At 38.1% G+C, this 20,707-nt stretch overlaps 1 protein-coding gene across 1 annotated transcript; it reads left to right on the forward strand.

Moving 5' to 3' along the window:
• The first annotated feature begins 14,389 nt into the window (after positions 1-14,389).
• Positions 14,390-17,858, forward strand: LOC127678522 (anionic trypsin-2). The gene is made up of 5 exons (XM_052173538.1): positions 14,390-14,497; positions 15,452-15,611; positions 16,595-16,848; positions 17,244-17,380; positions 17,656-17,858. The coding sequence occupies exons 1-5, from the start codon at positions 14,458-14,460 to the stop codon at positions 17,803-17,805; spliced, it is 741 nt and encodes a 246-aa protein (XP_052029498.1). The 5' UTR covers positions 14,390-14,457; the 3' UTR covers positions 17,806-17,858.
• Positions 17,859-20,707: the final 2,849 nt, after the last annotated feature.

Raw genomic sequence — 20,707 nt, forward strand, 5'->3', positions numbered from 1 at the left:
GTTCAGAGTATAGATGTTCAAAATTGAGAGTTCATCTTGGTAGACTTTTCCTTTGACCAGTATGAAGTGTCCCTCCTTATCTTTTTTGAAAACTTTTGGTTAAAAATCAATTTTATCCAATATAAGAATGGCAACTCCAGCTTGTTTCTTGGGACCATTTGCTTGGAAAATTATTTTCCAACCTTTGACTCCTAAATAGTGACTGTCTTTGTCACTGAGGTGGGTTTCTTGTATGCACCAAAACGTTTGGTCCTGTTTATGTATCCAGTCTGTTAGTCTATGCCTTTTTATAGTGGATTTGAGACCATTGATATTAAGAGATATTAAGGAAAAGTGACTGTTGCTTACTGTTATCTTAGTTAAAGGTGAAATTCTGGTTGTGTATCTATCTTCTATTGGGTTTGTTGAAAGATTACTTTGCTGATTTTTCTATGGTGTGGTTTGCTGCCTTGTGTTGGTATTTTCCACCCATTTGCCTTTGCAGAGCTGGATTTGTGGAAAGATATTGTGTAAATCTGCTTTTCTCATGGAATGTCTTGTTTTCTTAGTCTATGGTAATTGAAAGTTTTGCTGGGTATAGTAGTCTGGGTTAACATTTGCATTCTCTTCCGATATGTATGACATCTGCCCAGGCACTTCTGGCTTTCATAATCTCTGGTGAGAAGTCTGGTGTAATTGTAATAGGTCTGCCTATATATGTTACTTGATCTTTTTCTCTCACTGCTTTTAATATTCTTGCTTTGTTTAGTGCATTTGGTGTTTTGATTATTATGTGACAGGAGGTATTTCTACTCTGGTCCAAGCTGATTGGAGTTCTGTAGGCTTCTTGTATGTTCACAGACATCTCTTTCTTTAGGTTAGGGAAGTTTTCATCTATAAGTTTGTTGAAGATATTTACTGGGCCTTTAGGATGTAAATCCTTTCTTTCTTCTGTACCTATAATACTTAGATTTGGTCTTCTGATTGTGTCTTGGACTTCCTGAATGTTTTGTGTTACAAGATTTTTGCATTTTGCATTTTCTTTGACTGTTGAGTCAATTTTTACTATGGAATCTTCAGCATCTGAGATTTTTTGTTCTATCTTTTGTATTCTGTTGTTGATGCTTGCATTTGTGACTCCTGAGTTCTTTCCAAGGTTTTCTATCTTCAGAGATGTCTCACTTATTGATTCTATTTACAGTTTTAGATCCTGGATAGTTTTGTTCAGTTCCTTCACTTGTTTGTTTGTTTTTTCCTGAAATTCTTTGAGGAATTTTTGTGTTTCTCTTTAAGGGCTTCTACCTGTTGACCCATGTTCTCCTGTGTTTCTTTTAGGGATTTTTGTGATTCCTCTTTAAGGGCTTCTGCATGTTGACCCATGTTCTCCCATAATTCCCTATGGGATTTTTTTGTTGCCTCTTTAAGGGCTTCTATGTGTTGAGCCATGTTCTCCCATATTTCTTTAAGAGATTTTTGTTTTTCCTCTTTAAGGGCTTCTATCTTTTGATCCATATTCTCTTGTATTTCTTTAAGGGATTATTGTGCTTCTACCTGTTGACACATGTTCTCCTGTATTTCTTTAAGGGAATTATTTATGTCCTTCTTGAAGTCCTCCATCAACAATATGATATGTGATTTTAAATCTAGCTCTTGCTTTTCTGATGTGATGGACTATGCAGGATTTGCTGTTGTGGGAGAACTGGGTTCCGATGGTGCCATGTTGCCTTGGTTACTGTGTGTAATGGTCTTTGGCCTTCTTGTTATCTCCGGTGTTAGCTGGTCTTGCTGTCTCTGCCTTCTCTGTCCTGCAGGCCTGTGTTTCTGTACTCCTGGGATTCCCTTTCTCTCCAAAGCCCTGCAAACATCTGATTCTCCAGGAAGTATCAGGTGATTGGGTCTCTTCTGTGACAGACTTGGCAAGGGTTGAATGCCCTGCAGGCTGCTATTTCTCAAATGTTCTGCTGCTGCCAGATTTCAAATGCTCTGCTGATGCTCCTTCTTGAATGCCCTGCTTCAACCAGTTCCAATGCACCTATTGGTGCCAGTTCTTGAATGAACTGCTCCTGCTAATTTTCAAATGCCAATCTCCTGCACACTCTCTAGAGAGTATCATGAAGTAGGCTCTTCCCATGTCAGAAGGGGCACAGGTCTACTATATCCAATGGAATGGGGCAGTGGCAGTGGAGGAGGAAGGGGTAGAAGGAAAAGGAGAGGAGTGCTGATCTGGAGGTTGCTGGGTAGTAAGCAGCTCTGTCCCTCTAGGGGTGTGGGATGATTCTTACCAAATAACCTGTTCTTGCCAGTTCTCCAGAGAGTATCAGGAAGTTGGATCTTCCCTGTGTCAGATGTGGAACAGATCTACCACATCTGATGGATGGGGAAATGGTGATTAACCTGCTCCTGCCAGTTCTCTAGAGAGTATCAGGAAGTGGGATCTTCCTGGTTGTCAGATGTGGCACAGGTCTCTGAGAGCAGGACTCCCAAGAGCCGGACTCCCTGCAGGTCAAATGCTCCCTTGCAGGATCTGTGCCCAGACAGCTGTAGAGCTGCCCAGCTCCTACATGTACAAGGAACCCAGGCCGACTGTGTCCAGAGCAATCTTTCCGTCTGTTGTTCCCTGTGTACCTGGCTGAGCTGGCTCCTGTTTTCCCTTCTTTTGTAATACTATTGACTAGAGTCATTTTCTTTTTCATATTTTCCTCATATAAAATATATATTTACCATAAAATACTTACATTATTAATGTGAGAAAAAATCACTCAATTGCAACATGACTAGATCATATATACTGCTTTGGTATTTGTTTGCTAATGTTAGTTTGCAAATACCATTTCATGTCAAAAATACCATGTTTTACAAGGAGAGTTCAATGTATTGATGATCATATTTTATGTCATTAGTTTTAACAGTTAAAACTAATAGCAAGCTTTCTATCTGGATGGTGGGTTTATTTAATTTAAAAGAAAACTTGGAAGTTCATTTAGGGTGCCTAGTATGGGAAAAAAGAAAGAAAGTTTGGTTTTGCTATAGACTCAGGAGGCAAAACAAAAGCCATCCTTGTCTGAAATACTTCATACTTCTTGTCTAAAATATACCTCCTAAAATAGAATGACCCTGGCCACTTTATGACCTTTTACCACTTTATTTTTTTAATAACATGAAATCACATTCTCTGGGATAGACACATATTGGTACAATTATCTAATCCCTATTTTTCTTCTCTGTCCCACATATATCTGTGGAATCATATGATGCACAAATAAATGTTATGGGAGCTAGGCCTTACTTTTCTGTAATACTATTTTCTTAGAACTTAAAATTCCTAGACTAATATTATTCCAATAATATATTCCATAATAAATTTACATATATTTATTGAATAAAGAAAAATTAAAGTCTTTAGAAGAAGAGATATTAAATTTGTTGGGGTCATAGTCAATATCATCAAAATAGTGAAAGTCCATGTAGTTAGAAGACAGATCATCTTAAGACAGGACACTAGAGATCAATTCAGAGTTCAGCTTATTCTTAAAAATCTCTCTTTTGAGAACTAACTCTGTGTCATACAAGAGCAGTTTAACCTCTTCCAAAGGTAGTAGTACCCTTAATCTCTTAAGGAGTTCTCATAAGGGACTACCTCATAAAGGTCTACATTGTCTCCTGACATCACTATACTAAGGACATTAGTCCTGACCTGCACATGTAATCATATCCAAAATGTACAAGTCAGTAATTGATGCTTCATACTTTTCTAGAAGTTGAATTTGAGGCTGGAGAGAAGTCTTAGGGATGAAGGGCAATTGCTGACCTTGCAGACACTCTGATTATAATGTCCAGCATCCACATCTATCAGCTCACCACCACCTGTAACTCCTGGTCCAGAGGATGTGACACATTTTTGTGGTCTATAGGAGCATCCAAACATACATAGTGCAGACGCAAATACAGACACACACATACTCTCACACACTTACATACCCAAATATACCACAATATTGACACACAGATGCACATAAAAATTAAAAATTTAAATATTTAATTTTGTACCATGTATGGCTAGTATTTTCATTGTTTTGTTAATAGTTTTCTTTTGTTTTCCATTATCCTCTACATGGTATATTTGTATGTTTTTACCTAACTTTAATTTTCTTTTTTGCTCCATGTCAATTACACCAGCATGGATCTATAATCTAACCTAATAAGGAGGTTGATATGGAAAAATTGCAATATGCAGGCTAGATGGCCTACAGAAAGTGTTTCTACATCATTTGTTGAAACACATTTTAGGGGCTAGAGAGATGGCTCAGCAGTTAAGAGCACTGGCTGCTCTTCTAGAGGTCCTGAGTTCAATTCCCAGCAACCAGATGGTGACTCTCAACCATCTATAATGGGATTCAATGCCTTATTCTGGTATTACTCATATACATATAATAAATAGTCTTTGTTGGGCAGTGGTGGTGCACTTCTTTAATCCCAGCACTTGGGAGGCAGAGTCAGGTGGATTTCTGGGTTCGAGGCCATCCTTGTCTACAGAGTGAGTTCCAGGACAGCCAGGACTATACAGAAAAACCCTGTCTCAAAAAAGAAAAACAAAACAAAGAGAGATAAATAAACATTTTATTCATTGCCGTGAAATAAAACTTATGGTTTGCTACAAAGAAGAGGAAGAGAGGAACAAGAAGAAGGAAAAGAAGAAGAAGAAGAAGAAGAAGAAGAAGAAGAAGAAGAAGAAGAAGAAGAAGAAGAAGAAGAAGAAGAAGAAGAAGAAGAAGAAGAAAAAGAAGAAGAAGAGGAGGAGGAGGAGTGATAAATATGGAGAAGATTCAGTATAACTAGGGAAACACACTACTATACAAAAAGAATGGGAAGACACAAGAAATCACAAGAGAGGTGATCAAACAGTTGAAAAGCATGAAGAAATAAAAAGACTTTGAAACAGAAACATCAACATGTATCTCCAGACCAGGATCATATGTAAGGAGGAGAAGAGAATCTTCACTCAGAAAATATGCTAAGTCCTATGGTGAAAATAGGAACAATCTTACACAAAGGACATATATATGATCATTACAAGCCTTACATACAAATGCAATTTCTGGTTTAACAGTATTCTTTTCTCAACTCAAGCAAATCAGTAGCCTTCCTATATTCAAAGGATAAGCAGGCTGAGAAAGAAATTAGGGAAATGACACCCTTCACAATAGCCACAAACAATATAAAGTACCTTGGTGTGACTCTGACCAAACAAGTGAAAGATCTGTATGACAAGAACTTCAAGACTATCAAGAAGGAAATGGAAGAAGACCTCAGAAAATGGGAAGATCTCCCATGCTCATGGATTGGCAGGATTAATATAGTTAGAATGGCCATTGTGCCAAAAGCAATATACAGATTCAACGCAATACCCATCAAAATCCAACTCAGTTCTTCATAGAGTTAAAAAGAGCATTTCTCAAATTCATCTGGAATAACAAAATACCCAGGATAGCTAAAAACTATTCTCAACAACAAAAGAAATTCTGGGGGAATCAGTATCCCTGACCTCAAGCAATACTACTGACTGAGCAATAGTATTAAAAACTGCATGGTATTGGTACAGTGACAGGCAGACACATCAGTGGAATAGGATTGAAGATCCAGAAATGAACCCACACACCTATGGCCACTGGATCCTCGACAAAGGAGCTGAAAACATCCAGTGGAAAAAAGATAGCCTTTTCAACAAATGGTGCTGGTTCAACTGGAGGTGAGCATGCAGAAGAATGCGAATTGATCCATCTTTATCTCCTTGTACTAAGCTCAACTCCATATGGATCAAGGACCTCCACATAAAGCCAGACACTCTGAATCTAATAGAAACTAAACTGGGGAAGACCCTTGAGGACATCAGTACAGGGGGAAAGAGCCTGAACAGAACACCAATAGCTTATGCCCTAAGATCAAGAAATGACAAATGGGACCTCATAAAATTACAATGTTTCTGTAAGGCAAAGGACACCATCAAAAGGACAAATTGGCAACAAACAAATTGGAAAAAGATCTTCACCAACCCTCCATCAGATAGAGGGCTAATATCCAATATATACAAAGAACTCAAGAAGTTAGACCCCAGAAAGCCAAATAACCCTATTAAAAAATGAGGTACAGAGCTAAACAAAGAATTTTCACCTGAAGAACTTCGGATGGCTGAGAAGCATCTTAAAAAATGCTCAACTTCATTAGTCATTAGGGAAATGCAAATCAAAACAACCCTGAGAATGCACCTTAGACCAGTCAGAATGGCTAAGATTAAAAATTCAGGAGACAGCAGGTATTGGCAAAGATGTGGAGAAAGAGGAACACTCCTCCACTGCTGGTGGGGTTGCAAATTGGTACAACCACTCTGGAAATCAGTCTGGTGCTTCCTCAGAAAACTGGGCACATCACTTCCACAGGATCCTGCTATACCACTCCTGGGCATATACCCAGAGGATTCCCCAGCAGGTAATAAGGATATGTGTTCCACTATGTTCATAGCAGCCCTATTTATAATAGCCAGAACCTGGAAAGAACCCAGATATCCCTCAACAGAAGAATGGATGCAAAAAATGTGGTATATGTACACAATGGAGTACTATTCAGCCATTAGAAACAATGAATTCATGAAATTCTTAGACAAACAGATGGAGCTGGAGAACACCATACTAAGTGAGGTAACCCAGTCTCAAAAGATCAATCATGGTATGCACTCACTAATAAGTGGATATTAGCCTAGAAAATTGGAATACTCAAAACATAATCCACACATCAAATGATGTACAAGAAGAATGGAGGAGTGGCCCCTGGTTCTGGAAAGACTCAGTGTCTCAATATAGGGCAAAACCAGAACAGGGAAGTGGGAAGGGGTGGATGGGAGAACAGGGGGAGGGAAGAGGGCTTATGGGACTTTCGTGGAGTGGGGGTCCAGAAAAAGGAAAAACATTTTAAATGTAAATAAAAAATATATCGAATAAAAAATTTTTAAAATTTTAAAAAATTAAAAAAATTAAAAAGTAAAGTTACAGCAGATTCAACCGACAAAAAACAAAAATACTGAAGCCAATTAGTGAATTAGTTAAAATGCCAAAAAATAAAAAATTATTAAAAAATTAAAATCTATTTTTAATAATGTTTACCATAATTTTTATTGATTCTTTTGAATTTTACATCATGTATCCCAATCCCATTCTTCAGTCCTTCTGTTTCTGCCTTCATTCTACCTTTGTAACCTCTCTTCCCCCCAACAAAAATAAAAATTAAAATTAAAATAAATGAAAACCCTCACCATGTAAGCTGTGGTACATCACACAATATAATGTTTTGTCCAAACAGCTTTACTCACAAATATTCATTGCAATGAGTCATTGTTCTGGTTTTTAGGTCTCTAGATTCTGCTACACCATCAATACTGGATGCTCACCAAGACTCTTCTCAGATATCTTGCTGTTGGACTGTGTCGTGGAGATCCTGATGCTCTGGTTCCACAGGACTAGCAACTTCATTTGCTCCAGGAGATCATCAGTTGGATAAATGTTGGTATGAGCCAACTAAAAACCTTGGATCTGGGCTTGGGGTTAGCTGAGTAGGTTGCCCACACACACAGATTTCCTCTGCTCATGTCACCAGGGACAGCTCTCCTGTGCACACATCACTGATGTCACCACCTGTACATCATGAAAATCACCATGGCCTCAGTGGCAGCATAAGTTTCTCACGCCTGGCTCTTCCTCACTGCTGTCATATGCCTCTCTTCATGGTGCATACACGACTCTGCTTCTTGTTTTCTCCCATCTCTTTACCACATAATTGCTCATCTTAGTGACATCTATGTATGCCTCTCTTTGGTGTGCCACACCACATGGTGTTGGATGAGCCTCTCCAAAATCTATTTCTCAAAGAAAAAAAAATTAATGATTTCAAAGAGAGAAAAACAAGAACATAAATACCATATCGATGAGAAATGTAGTTATAATACTGAAATATTAGATCAAAACAAAATAAAAGAGAAAGACCAAAATCATGATTGTTAATAATAAAAATTTCAAAAAATAAAATAAAACATGAGATGGAAAACTGAAAAACATCACATGTGTACTAGATTGAACAAAATAAGAGTAGCATGGATGGACGACAAAACAGTAGAAATACTACATTCAACCAATAAAAAAGAAAAAATAAGAAAGGTCATGATTTTCAAGAACTCTGATTTATGTTCAAGAGCCCAATCTAGAAAATCAGTAATCTAGAGGAAGAATAAAAGATAAAAACTTGGTACAAAAAAAATTAGTTCAATAAAATTATAGGAGAAAATTTGTCAAGTCCAGGGAAACTCATAGACATTCAAGAATAGGCACAAACAGAAATGATTATCTCCTTGACACTGATATTTTAAATGCCAAGACTACACAGTCAGAGAACAATACTAAAACTTAAAATAAAGAAAGCAAACTCATGAGTATAAATAAAACCTTCAGAATTACATCAGATCTCTGAGTTGAAACCCCTATGAAGAAGGATGCACTAAGTGATATATTTTAAGCCTTGAAAGTAAATCACTGCCTAGTATATACTAGATATATACTCAAATTCATGTGGAATAAAATCTTTCTAAGAAGAAACACATACATAAAGGATTTCTATAAACAAAAGCTTAAGAAACAAGCAGAACTCAAACGAGTATCGTGTCCCTCATATGATAAACATAGATATGAAAAAAGAATGGCTATTCTTGAGTGATGGAAAAGCCGGGTGATGAGAAGAGAGTAATGAAGACCATTAAAACAAAATAGACCAAAATACATACATTAAAATTTTATAATAAAACTCATTGTTTTATACAATAATTTAAACTTTTAATGAGTCAACAGATAAGTTAAATTAAGGGGCTAGTTAATGATGGTTCCTTAAGAGCATTTAAATTTTATCAGCTTTTCTAGGACTAAAAACAAGTAAACAAGAGAGTAGCTTCCTTCTGAGTATGAGACATGATGGGAAGGCAACACAGAGTAAATCTGGTCTCAATTTTTTAACAATGTCTTCAATATTTACTGTCTTTTTTCGTGTTATTTAATCTATTAAAATGCTTATCATCACATTTCTGTTGAATTTATTGTTTTTCTTTTATGATCAATTCTTCTTTTCATCACCTATCTCTGTTGAATTTCTTGAACAAGTTTTTAATTATCTTGGCTTCATTTGATGATCTAAGTTAACTCTCCTTGAAGTTGCTGATTTTTTTAATTAGACTTCTAAATCCTTTGCCCAATGTTCCATTACATTAACATATTTGGGTACTCTCATCTGCTGAAGGGTGGTACACTTTTGACATTTCTATGTTGACTTGCATATTCATGTTTCTTATTCTTATGGTAAGATTTCTACAACTATTGGTATGTGTATTTTTTTCTGATGCTTTACTGGTTTCTTCTGAGTGAAGAGCTTTCTCTTGGTAGTTAAATCCCTAGAACTGCTCAGAGAGCAGAAAATGAGCCATTGAAATGCAACAAAATCAAAATCAATAAGATATGAAATTTTAATAAACAAACAGAAGAACTCAGGACCTGCCTCAACACTTTATACCCATTTCTCAAGAAATGAAAATCTACAGGCAAGTTAATGGACAATTAAAAAAAGAGAGAATCAATCTTCCTCAGAAACAAGCTCCCTGATAGACTAGCCAATCCCAGTTAACCATAAATACATATACCTACACACACACACACACACACACACACACGCGCACACGCGCGCGCGTGTGTGTGTGTGTGTGTGTGTAGTGCTAAATAAATTTACCAGGTTTTTTAATGATTTCTTTGTTTTTTTTTAAAGATTTATTTATTTATTATATTCAAGTACACTGTAGCTGTTTTCAGACACTGGAAGAGGGCGTCAGATCTCTTTTCGGGTGGTTGTGAGCCACCATGTGGTTGCTGGGATTTGAACTCATGACCTTTGGAAGAGCAGTCGGTGCTCTTACCCACTGAGCCATCTCTCCAGCCCTTACCAGGTTTTATTTATAAATTTATATGTGCTTATATGTTTGTGTTTTGAGAAACGGAGGAGAGGAAGAAGAAAAAATTGTTAATATGTTACTCATGTGTAAAATATTCAAAATGTTGGGTGAAAATTAAAATTAATTAAAAATTAAACATGGAAAGTAAATATCGATGTGGAAATGCTGTCATTCAAGGGTGTAATTATGACTTTTTCTTGCTAGAGAGACTAGTTTAGACTCTGATCAGTAGTGTTTGAATAAGAATGTAATTTTACAAAATTTCAGAAACCTAATGCCTTGTGTTGAAAGAATTTTCTGAAGAATATTGATTTCAATGTTAGTATTTCTTATTCTTGTACCTAGAATGCCTCTCGGAAGCTTCTGTATAACACTAGGGATTTTGAGATTCCTTCTTTAAGGAAAACAGTAATCGACATTTTAGTGGTTTACACAAGATATCTTTCATTGCCTTACTTTCTTGACTTTAGCTTTCTCCTTTCTTGAGAAAGTGTGTAGCCTTCCCTCTGAGTTAGTGTTCACTGTCAAAGTTCACCAAATCAATTTATTGTGAACTTTGTCTTAAAGTCTGATTTTATTACTGTAGCTAAGAATTGACAACAGTTGCAAGTTGATCTGAAAATAAAACTTATATATATGTTTATATATAAATATATATAATAGATATTTCTCTATTCACTTTAGTGATATATATATATATATATAAAATCAGAAAACATCCAGAAAGGCAATCTTCTCAAGGATTTTGAATTTGAGGAGAATATAGTTTACATAGTGAGATGCTTAAAAAATTAATGAAGATGCATGTAAAAATAATAAAGGCACGAAAATGATGAAGAAAGGAAAGAAAAGGGGACAAGAAGTGGCATTAATTAAAACAAAGGAAGTAGAGACCTATTGGCAGAACACAGCTGACAGAAGACCAAGAGCAGGTTCTCTCCAGGCTTGGGAATCCTACCTGGTAGGTGGTCTATGTTCAGTGGCATATTCCACCCAAGTATATGTGGGGAGCACTAACGGCATAGGGTGCCTCCTTGTACGAAGAGGGCGAAAGACAGAAAGAGGAAGGGGAGAAGGAGGGAAAATGAAGTTAGTGAAAGGAAAGGGTAAAGGAGTTGGGAGTATTGGAAGATTGGACATAGATATGGAAACTATCAAAATATATAATATGCATGCACACGATTCTCAAAAATACATACACATTTTAAAATATAATTTATAAGAAATATAGGCAATGAGAATAGAAGTACAAGAGATTTAAATGCAATTTATAAGAAATATAGACAAGAGAAGAAAAGTAAAAGAGATTTAAATGCAAATATCAAAAAAGGAAAACTGTGTCCATGGAGTCAGATGAAAGTAAGAATAAACAACCCTAAATGTAAAATACTTTCAAATAAAATAACAAAAAGTTGGAGAAAGGGTAAAGGGAATGTGGGAGGACCACACAGAAGTAGAATCTTGCTGGGTCCTCTACTACTGTAGCTTATTTGAAGCAGAGTGCTTCAAGTCTTTTTTATTCTGACTCTTGTGCATATGTGTCACAGGAAAAACGTGTAATATATTATCTTATCTGGTAATTTCAATCTATCCTTTATACTTTAAATTCATAATTGCTAGAGATTTCTCTACTCTCTTTAGGACAGTGAAAGAAACCCAAGAATAAATATAACATGCAAATCACATTTCACTGGGCATGAAGTCTGCATGTTACTTATAAATATAAGGGAATAATGGAAGAGAGTGCGGAAACAGGATGATCTAATCCAGTTAGCTGATCACCAACAACTAAACTAAGACCCTAAAGCCTCTGTCTCAAACTTTAGAAATTGTGTGTGTGTGTATACATGTGTATTTATGTGCGTGTATGCATGTTTTTGTTTGTCTGTGTGCCTGTCTGTTTTTGATAACTCAAAGTACTGTTTACTATCCAAAGTTAGTGGATCTAGGATGGCATGTTCAGGAAACAAACTTCTTTAGGTAAGTGAACTTCTGCTGGAGAAGAGTGCAATAATGGAGAAAGGGAGTTGAGATCTGCAGAAGGAAGCCTGGGATTTCATACATTGCTTAAAGAGTAGTACCTGGAACTGAGGCTAAAGAATTAGATAAGGAATTTACAGAGGACCTTGAAAAGAAAACAGTGACATATAATTTTAGAACATCTGCCTTTCATACTAAAAGCATAACAGATAGACTCCGTTCTGTAGTAATGGGTTAAGTGCATGCTGACCTTCAAAGCTGAGGTTCAGAAATGCTGATGTCCTCAAATGGATCCTTTTGCAAAGAGTGACAAGAACCAATCCAAATCTCTGTTGAGCAAAAATCATTTCCTAGATATTGATGATGATCTCCTTCATGTGGTCTACCTCTCCAGGCACAGGGAAATGGGCATGCACGAAAGCAAAAGTCTTACATCCAAAGCAGTAGTTCTGCAAATACTCCCCAGCAAGCAGCATCTCAACTACATTGCAGAAAACTTTCAGACCACCCATAGCAAAGTCCTCAGACTCTATGATCGCTCTGTGAACACAGAGGCTTGTGCAACTATGTCTGGCATGCACCCGATGGGAGTATATGACAAGATTAGGATCTGAGACAAGATACAAGTGAAATGCAAATTCTGTGACCATGTTATGCCAGGAAGAAAAATGCCAAGAGGAAATAGGATGTGTAATTTGTTTCATGAGGACCTCTTATTTGACAGTCACCTGCAACAAATCTCACACTCTGACAATTCCCACATTTTCCGGGAGACATAAGGGTAGCATGCCAGTTTTAGATTAATTTCTTGGATAAAATGAATCCATCTTTCTGAAGACTCATATTAAAACATTTGTGAAAAGTGAAATGTGTTTAAGTCCAAAAGCCTTTATATGATATGCAAGATGCAGAAAGAGAGCATTCAGTGGAGGGACTTTTTGTAAATCTGCCCTAACAATGTCAAGAATGGGGCCACAGCATAGCCTATGAGCTCCACGTTGGTTTCCTGCAGTATATTCTACAATCCCCAACCTCCATCATCTTACCATCTCTACCACAATTACAACTTGAGCTCAATTTCTTTTTACCTTTATTTAGTATCTCTAGAATGTTCAGTATCTTTCAGAAAACTGACACATAATCTCAACTCCAATTGGAAACTCACAAAGCCTAGATTTGGAATGAAGAAAAAGATAAACAATTGACAATAAGGCTCCTCCAAATGATTGTATAACTCGATTCAAATTGAAGAATCATCAGTCAATAAACTTCTCTGGCCAGGTTTTACTGCAAAAAATTGAGGGATGAGCCTAGTAGAGTACTTTTTTTTTATTTACTTTTTTTACAGGCCAGACTTTATCCCCCTCCCAGTCCACCTTCTCACTGTTCCACATTCCATACCTTCCCCCCCCCCGTCTCCAAGATGATGTCCCCAGGCCCCACTTCAAGCCCACCAGACCTCCCCATATATTATTCTTTTTATGTATAAAATAGACAATTACAGAATCCTCTCAAATCTATACACAACTAATTATCTAACTAGGACCCAGATTAAACATTGTCCAAACATTTTTCTCATATCTAAAATATCATGTATATTTTAGCTCAGGAAGTATTTTCCTATACAGGTATTAATACTTAGTGTAGTTTTCTGGAGCCTTGATGACTCTTAAAAAATGACACATGACAAGAGCAAAAGACAACAGAAAATAGAGCATATTTCTGCTGTGAGTGTTCCACCCCTGTAGCACATCAAGGAAGTCCCTAGTTAAGTTTCATCTGTCCTCTTCAAGATACCTTCAATCCATGAATCTGGTTAGAAAAGAGCCAACTGAAAGTCACACACACACACACACACACACACACACACACACACACACACTCACTCACTTAAAAAGAACTCTGCACCTCCTGGATTTTCATCATCCCTGTTCTAATTGCATACCTCAAAGCCCTTTAATTTCATCTTCTTATTCACTAAAACAGTCAGGTTCACAGGTAAGGGACTTACTTAGGCAGTGCTGATTTCCTACCATGAGGGCACCAAGCAACTCTACTAGTTGCTAGAACCAGTCCTTGCTCAAAGTTTCTTAAAGCTTTCATGAAGCCAGAATTTCTAAGGATCTTAGACAGTCTTTGCTCTTCCTCTTATCTCCTAAGCCTAAGAAATCCCACTGTGGAGACAAGGGCTTGACGTCCCCTCTTTGTTTCATTACACTATCCCTCCAAGAATCAGTTGTTCTCCTTATGTGGCCTGAGAAAAAAATTCCCTTGTCACCTGTAGCTCTCCAAGTGACAAGGGCACCAAACAGCAAGGCTGATGCAAGACTCTGGGAAAGAGAAATGTGCAGTTTTGTTTGTGCAGGAAAAAAAAAGTGACCCCTCCACTTGTAGCCAAGATGCCTTCTTCTCCATCTAGAGAACTATAAAAACAGGCTCTCCTTCTGTGCTCATGACTTTCTGTCACCATGAGTACACTTCTGATCCTAGCCCTTGTGGGAGCTGCTGGTGAGTTTCACTCTTTTCCCCAAGCCCTGTACAGTCTCTCCACTTAATGAAATATATGAACGATCCCAATGCTGTCTCTTACCTATAATCTGATAGTCTCACCAGCCACTCAAACCTTCTCCCTACTTTCCTGGTTTCGCATTCTTTGTCTTTCTCACTTAGCCCTTTAATCTAGTCTTCATTCTAAATGGTTCCAAGAGCAGGCAATGTTGAACGGTAGAGCTAATAAAGAGGTTCCATAAAATGAGCCAGCGTGCCCACTGCTTGGCTCCAACAGCTCCGTGATACTTCCACCACAGATGCTCTTAAGGAAACATGTGCTTGAAGACACAAAAAGATTATTATTTTTTTTTTTGCTAAATATTCAACCATTAGAATTGTGATCCTATGTCTTAGCTCTTGCCTGTTTAATAGGTCTATCCCTAAATAAACTTCATCTTACCAATAAAAGCTAAGAATTACTGATATATTGGTAAGTTGCTGTGCCCTCCCCTCGTTAACCCTACATTGTCTTGGGTATTCCTTTCTATTCTTGGCTCATTCTATTCTTGTCTTGAGTTGATTTCTGGGGGAAGCTAGACTAGGTAAATATTTTCTGTGGGACACTGGCCTAGGTAAAAAGCCAATATTCAGACAGGACAAACAAGTAATGGGTATTAAAATAAAGCAGGAAATCAGAAGAACTGACTTCTAATGGCATCCCACTAAGTGTTTTCTCAGATAATTCTTGCTGTCTCAACATGGGTGCTCAGAAGAGATTAGACCTGTGAGAACTACCTATCCGTCAGCACCTGATACTGAGAATCCCTAGAATCTATGTTGCCTATTGGAATAGAGTGATTCCAGCTTTCCTGCACTCCTTGTGCTCACTAAGGAATCCTAAGGTTTTAGCTGCCATAAAGCCTCCAATAGCCAGATGAATTTGCTTATGTTCATTTCCTATCTCCAATCAAGTTGCTTTCCCTGTGGATGATGATGACAAGATCGTTGGAGGATACACCTGCCAGAGGAATTCTGTCCCCTACCAGGTGTCCCTGAACTCTGGCTACCACTTCTGTGGAGGTTCCCTCATCAACAACCAGTGGGTAGTGTCTGCAGCTCACTGCTACAAATCGTAAGTGATTAACCCCTAACTAAGGAGCCCACATCCTGGGACATCTATTTTTTTCAAGACAAGGTTTCTCTGTGTAGCCCTGGCTGTCCTGGAACTCACTCTGTAGACCAGGCTAGCCTCCAACTCAGAAATCTGCCTGCCTTTGCCTCCCAAGTGCTGGAATTAAAGGTGTGTGCCATCACTGCCCAGCTCTGGGCCATCTTTAGAACACGGCACATCCGCAAGTGGTGAAGTTGTAAGGTGAAAGGGGAAAGCCATGAGGAGAAGCTGCTGGCAGCAGTTAACTATCAAGAGCACTGAGGAAATTTTAATACAGAATAGAAAGCCTCTCATTTCCTCAAGCAAACTCATAATATAGCAAGGAATGTGGGCCATTAAACCAAGGAATATTTGTTTTGTTATTATACATACATGTGGAAAAAGTCAGGTAAGAACTTTGTACAACCACCACCAGCTAAGAAAAAAAATCAACTCCAACTTTTCAGAAATACTGCTAAATATTGGTAAAATTCAATGCAGTCTCTACTAGGCATTCTCAGTCCTAAGTATGTAACACAAATGACCGGGATACTGGCTCAGTACTTATAGAGTTGGGAACAAGAATGTAAACTTTTCTAATGGTTCCATGTCATAACGCTTTGGACTAAACAGGCTTAGATCTCACATAATAGTCATTAATAAAGCAAGAAATATTACTCATAGATCCTTCTGTCATTAACAGAGACTAGAAAGTGAGATGAGCATCAATTGTCACCTTGGGTCCGCATCTCTGAATATCTGAGTGACTGTGGCATGGCACATCTCAAAACTGTACTCTTTATATACCACCAATCTATGAAGAAATTATCCACCACTCAACAGGTTCTCCTTTCATATTGTCTAGGGATCTACTGTAGGCTTCCAGATCCACTCCTGAGCAAGAAGCTTGGGAACGTTGGGGTGTCTTAGACAAAAATCTCTAGCATGTGTTTCCTTTCTAACAGTCGCATCCAAGTGAGACTGGGAGAGCACAACATCAATGTTGTTGAGGGCAATGAGCAGTTTGTCGATGCTTCCAAGATCATCAGGCACCCCAACTTTAATTCGTGGACCCTGAACAATGACATCATGCTGATCAAGCTCGCTTCCCCCGTGACTCTCAATGCCCAAGTGTCCACTGTGGCTCTGCCCAGCTCCTGTGCACCTGCAGGCACTCAATGCCTCATCTCTGGCTGGGGCAACACCCTCAGCAATGGTGGTGAGTAGAGCTTTCACCTACTACATTCCTTCCTCCCCATGTTTTTCAAAATCAGGCATTTATCTGGTATTGAACCTACTGGGTTTTGCCTTGCAAATATGTTTAAAGTACCAACTAAAAAAACTGTAGTTGGTACCAAAGGGAGATAAAAATCCCAAGAAGTTCATTCTCTAGAACCTATAGAGGACAAATATACACTGTGCAACAGAATCAACCATGAAAATGGGATCCATAGAGGTCATTTTATAGATTTAGAAAGCTACAATTCTTTGCTGGAATTTATATTCTAAATGATCTCTGTGGTGGTTACCCATGATGTTCTAGGATAAATTATTCTTCATTCAAGTATTCTGGTGCATATTTCATCTTTCTTTAATCATTACCTTCCCTCTCAGTGAACAACCCAGACCTACTTCAGTGCGTGGAAGCCCCAGTGCTGTCTCAGGCTGACTGTGAAGCCTCCTACCCTGGGGAAATCACCAGCAACATGATCTGTGTTGGCTTCCTGGAGGGAGGCAAAGATTCCTGCCAGGTGAGTGGACCTCTTTGCATATGAAACCTCTATTCTCCTGGGAGTGGCATTTGAGTGTCCATTATTGGGAAACTAGAAGCTTCATGCAATGGGGTCAGGCAGATATGAGATCTATGTTGGATGTCATTTAATCTTATTAGTGAGACTAGACAATGTTTTTCAATGCAGAAAAAATGGAACTATGTAGGGTCAATAGAATGAGGTCTTAAGGTCAGAGTAAATGTGATTCTTTTTCTACATGTCCCTTCCTTAAACACTGTATTTCTCTAATCCAGGGTGACTCTGGTGGCCCTGTGGTCTGCAATGGAGAGCTCCAGGGCATTGTCTCCTGGGGCTATGGCTGTGCTCTGCCAGATAATCCTGGTGTGTACACCAAGGTCTGCAACTATGTGAGCTGGATTCAGAGCACAATTGCTGCCAACTAAAGATCCCCAGTCCCTCTTCAATCAATATGTTAATAAAGTTCATTTTACCCTCACTATATGTTCATCTCCTTCATCTCTCTAGTCCCTTAGCTCTGAGAAGCCTACTATTATCCAAGACTTTTGAGGGCAGCAGAGATTATCCACTGGAAAGTATCCTGGATTGCAAAATAGAATTCATGAAATAATCAACAGCAGCATAGGAAAGACAAAAATAATTTCAGACTGTGTGATAAAGGTATATGCCTTTAATTCCAGCATTCAGGAGGCAGTGGCAGGATGATTTATAAGTTCAAGGCCGACCTGGTCTACAGAGTAAGTTCATATACAGAGAAATTCTATCTTAAAAATTAAAATAGTAGTAGTAGTAGTAGCAGCAGCAGCAGCAGCAGTAGTAGTAAATTTCTGTGGAACCATACTGAGGTGTTTGCTTCATTTTACTTTTTCAAGAAATGTTATATCTGTATAGTGAACCAAAGCTTTTCTCTTTTTTTAAGATTTATTTATTTTATGTATATGACTGCACTGTTGCTGTCTTCAGACACACCAGAAGAGGGCATCAGACCCCATTACAGATGGTTGTGAGTTACCATGTGCTTGCTAGGAATTGAACCCAGAACCTCTGGAAAAGCAATCAGCGCTCTTAACCACTGAGCCATCTCACCAGTCCCCAAAGCTTTTCTTCCTTAGAATTTCAATGAGGTTTAAAGTTGTGATTTATGAATACTTTGTGGTTGACAAGACTACTGATTTCTTTGACTACATCAGAAAGTCTTCATACCCAATATAGATCTTAGCTATAATTAACCACCTTGGCTTCTGAGTTCCTTCCCTAATATTTGTTTTGGCAGCTTTGATGGAATGTCTTGCTCTGTAATTTATGCAGGCCTTGAACTTACAATTTTCTTGCTGTAGGCTGCAGAATTCTTAGACTGGGTTGCACCACTATGGCTGGTTCTCTACATAAAAATGTCTAAGCCAATGCAGTCCTTCTCTCTCCTCACAGTTGGGTTACTTAGAGAAGGTCTCACTGGTCATCCTCGAATTCCTACTTATGTTTCTATAGATGCAATAAGAGGTTCTTGGTCTACAACCCTCATATCTCCAAGCAATTGCCTTCTGTTTATCTCACACAGTAATACTAATATGCATATACTGCCTTGAGAATTTCATAGACATTTTCACATTTCCTTCACTTTTTCCTTCTGTGGTGGTTATTCCAGTTCCACAGCTAGAAAGCAAAGACTCAGAGAAGGTTGTTCAATCACCACATCCCACTCATAACAGTTGATAGACCTGGCTGTCGTCCCAATTGCTTAGATGTTTGCATTCTCACTAGTGGCATCACTTCTCTTTCTACTGAGTAATCTCAGATGAGAAAGATCCCATCTACCTTGATCTTTGATATGTCTCTAAACCACTCTCATGAACAAACACCTATCCCTGCTTCCATGCACTTCCCTAAAGTATTCCCTAGTCACTGCCTTTCATGAAGTCTACCCTTAGAGAACTCTTGCTTGTTGCATCCTTTCTGATGTATGCCTTTCCTGGTCTTCCACAATGTTTAAGACAGTGCCTATGAGCCTTATCATAGAATACATGATTCTCTTTCATCTTTCTTCTGGTTTCCTTTCTATTGCTGTGATAAAATTATCTGAACAAAAGTAACGCAGAGTCTCAGACATTCGAGTCGCAGTGCATTATTGAAAGCTCAAGCAAGTACTGAAAGCATAAACCATGAAGAACTGTTGCTTACTGGATGACTGACAGGCTCCTTCTCTCTTGTTTTAAGATTAGTTCTTGAAATATTTCATATATTATAGTTTGATCATCTTTATATTCCTAATTCCTCCCAGATCCACTCTTCTTCCCTCTCTATTCAGTAAGTGTTTTTCTTTTCTTTCTTTTTTTTAAATACCCATCAAGTTCAATTTGTATCACCCATATATCTTAGATGTGTGGTCCTCCACTGAAACTTGGGCTACACTTTCATAAATAAACAACAACAAATAAAAAAACCCACACTGACTCTACCTTTCTCAAAGGCCATCAATTGTCAACAGCTCCTCAGCTAGACATAGGGCTTCATGCCTAGCTATTGTATTCCTTCTGGGATTTGGTATAACTTAAGTTTTCACAGCTGTTGTGCATGCTGCCATACCCAACAAGATTTCATAGCACAGTTATTCTGTTATGTCCAGAATACATTGCTTCCTTATCATCATTTACCACCTTTGGCTCTTATAATCTTTTTACCCCCTCTTCTGCAATATTCCCTGATCCTTGGGAGGAAGGGGTATGATATGATTATACCATTCAGGGCCTAGCAACTAGCAGTCTCTCATTGTTGGCACCTTGATTAGTTGTGAGGCCCTATTTATCACCATCCACTGCCAAAGAAAAAGTTTTCTGATAATAGTTAAAAGATTCACTAATTTATTATTATTTATTATTATTATTGTTGTTGTTGTGTAGTTAGGAATTAGTTTAATACTGTGCTCATTTAACAAAGTAATAGTAGTAAGTTCTTCCCTATGGGCCTATGACCTAGGTCATGGATTCTGGGCACTGATAGTGATACCAGTTACAGCTTTCAACTTGTGGAGTCTTAAATCCAATCAAAAAGTACTTGGTTACAGTGATGATTTTGGCCCACTCTTCCACTAAATGGACATGTCTTGTCAGGCCACTCATTATTATTTATCACAGCATGCACAGCTAGATAAGACTGATGTTCTGCTCTGGTACTATGAATAGCACCTTCCAGCATTCTGAGATCAAGCCAGTATGCATGAAGTTTCTAGGTCAGTTTGATTTCATCATGTTCTATGACTCATTTATGTAGTGTCCTGAGCAATCAGCCTATACTATCAAGTTCTGGAAGTTAGCCAAGAGTAATCATAAT

Source organism: Apodemus sylvaticus, chromosome 2 (assembly GCF_947179515.1).
Source record: "Apodemus sylvaticus chromosome 2, mApoSyl1.1, whole genome shotgun sequence".
NCBI classification, from domain to species: Eukaryota; Metazoa; Chordata; class Mammalia; order Rodentia; family Muridae; genus Apodemus; species Apodemus sylvaticus.

Bases quoted from the DNA above. Each gene is read 5' to 3' on its own strand.
- LOC127678522 (XM_052173538.1), top strand. From the start codon at position 14,458: ATGAGTACACTTCTGATCCTAGCCCTTGTGGGAGCTGCTG. The intron at 16,849-17,243 runs GTGAGTAGAGCT...CTTCCCTCTCAG, and splicing joins CAACACCCTCAGCAATGGTG to TGAACAACCCAGACCTACTT. The intron at 17,381-17,655 runs GTGAGTGGACCT...TCTCTAATCCAG, and splicing joins GAGGCAAAGATTCCTGCCAG to GGTGACTCTGGTGGCCCTGT.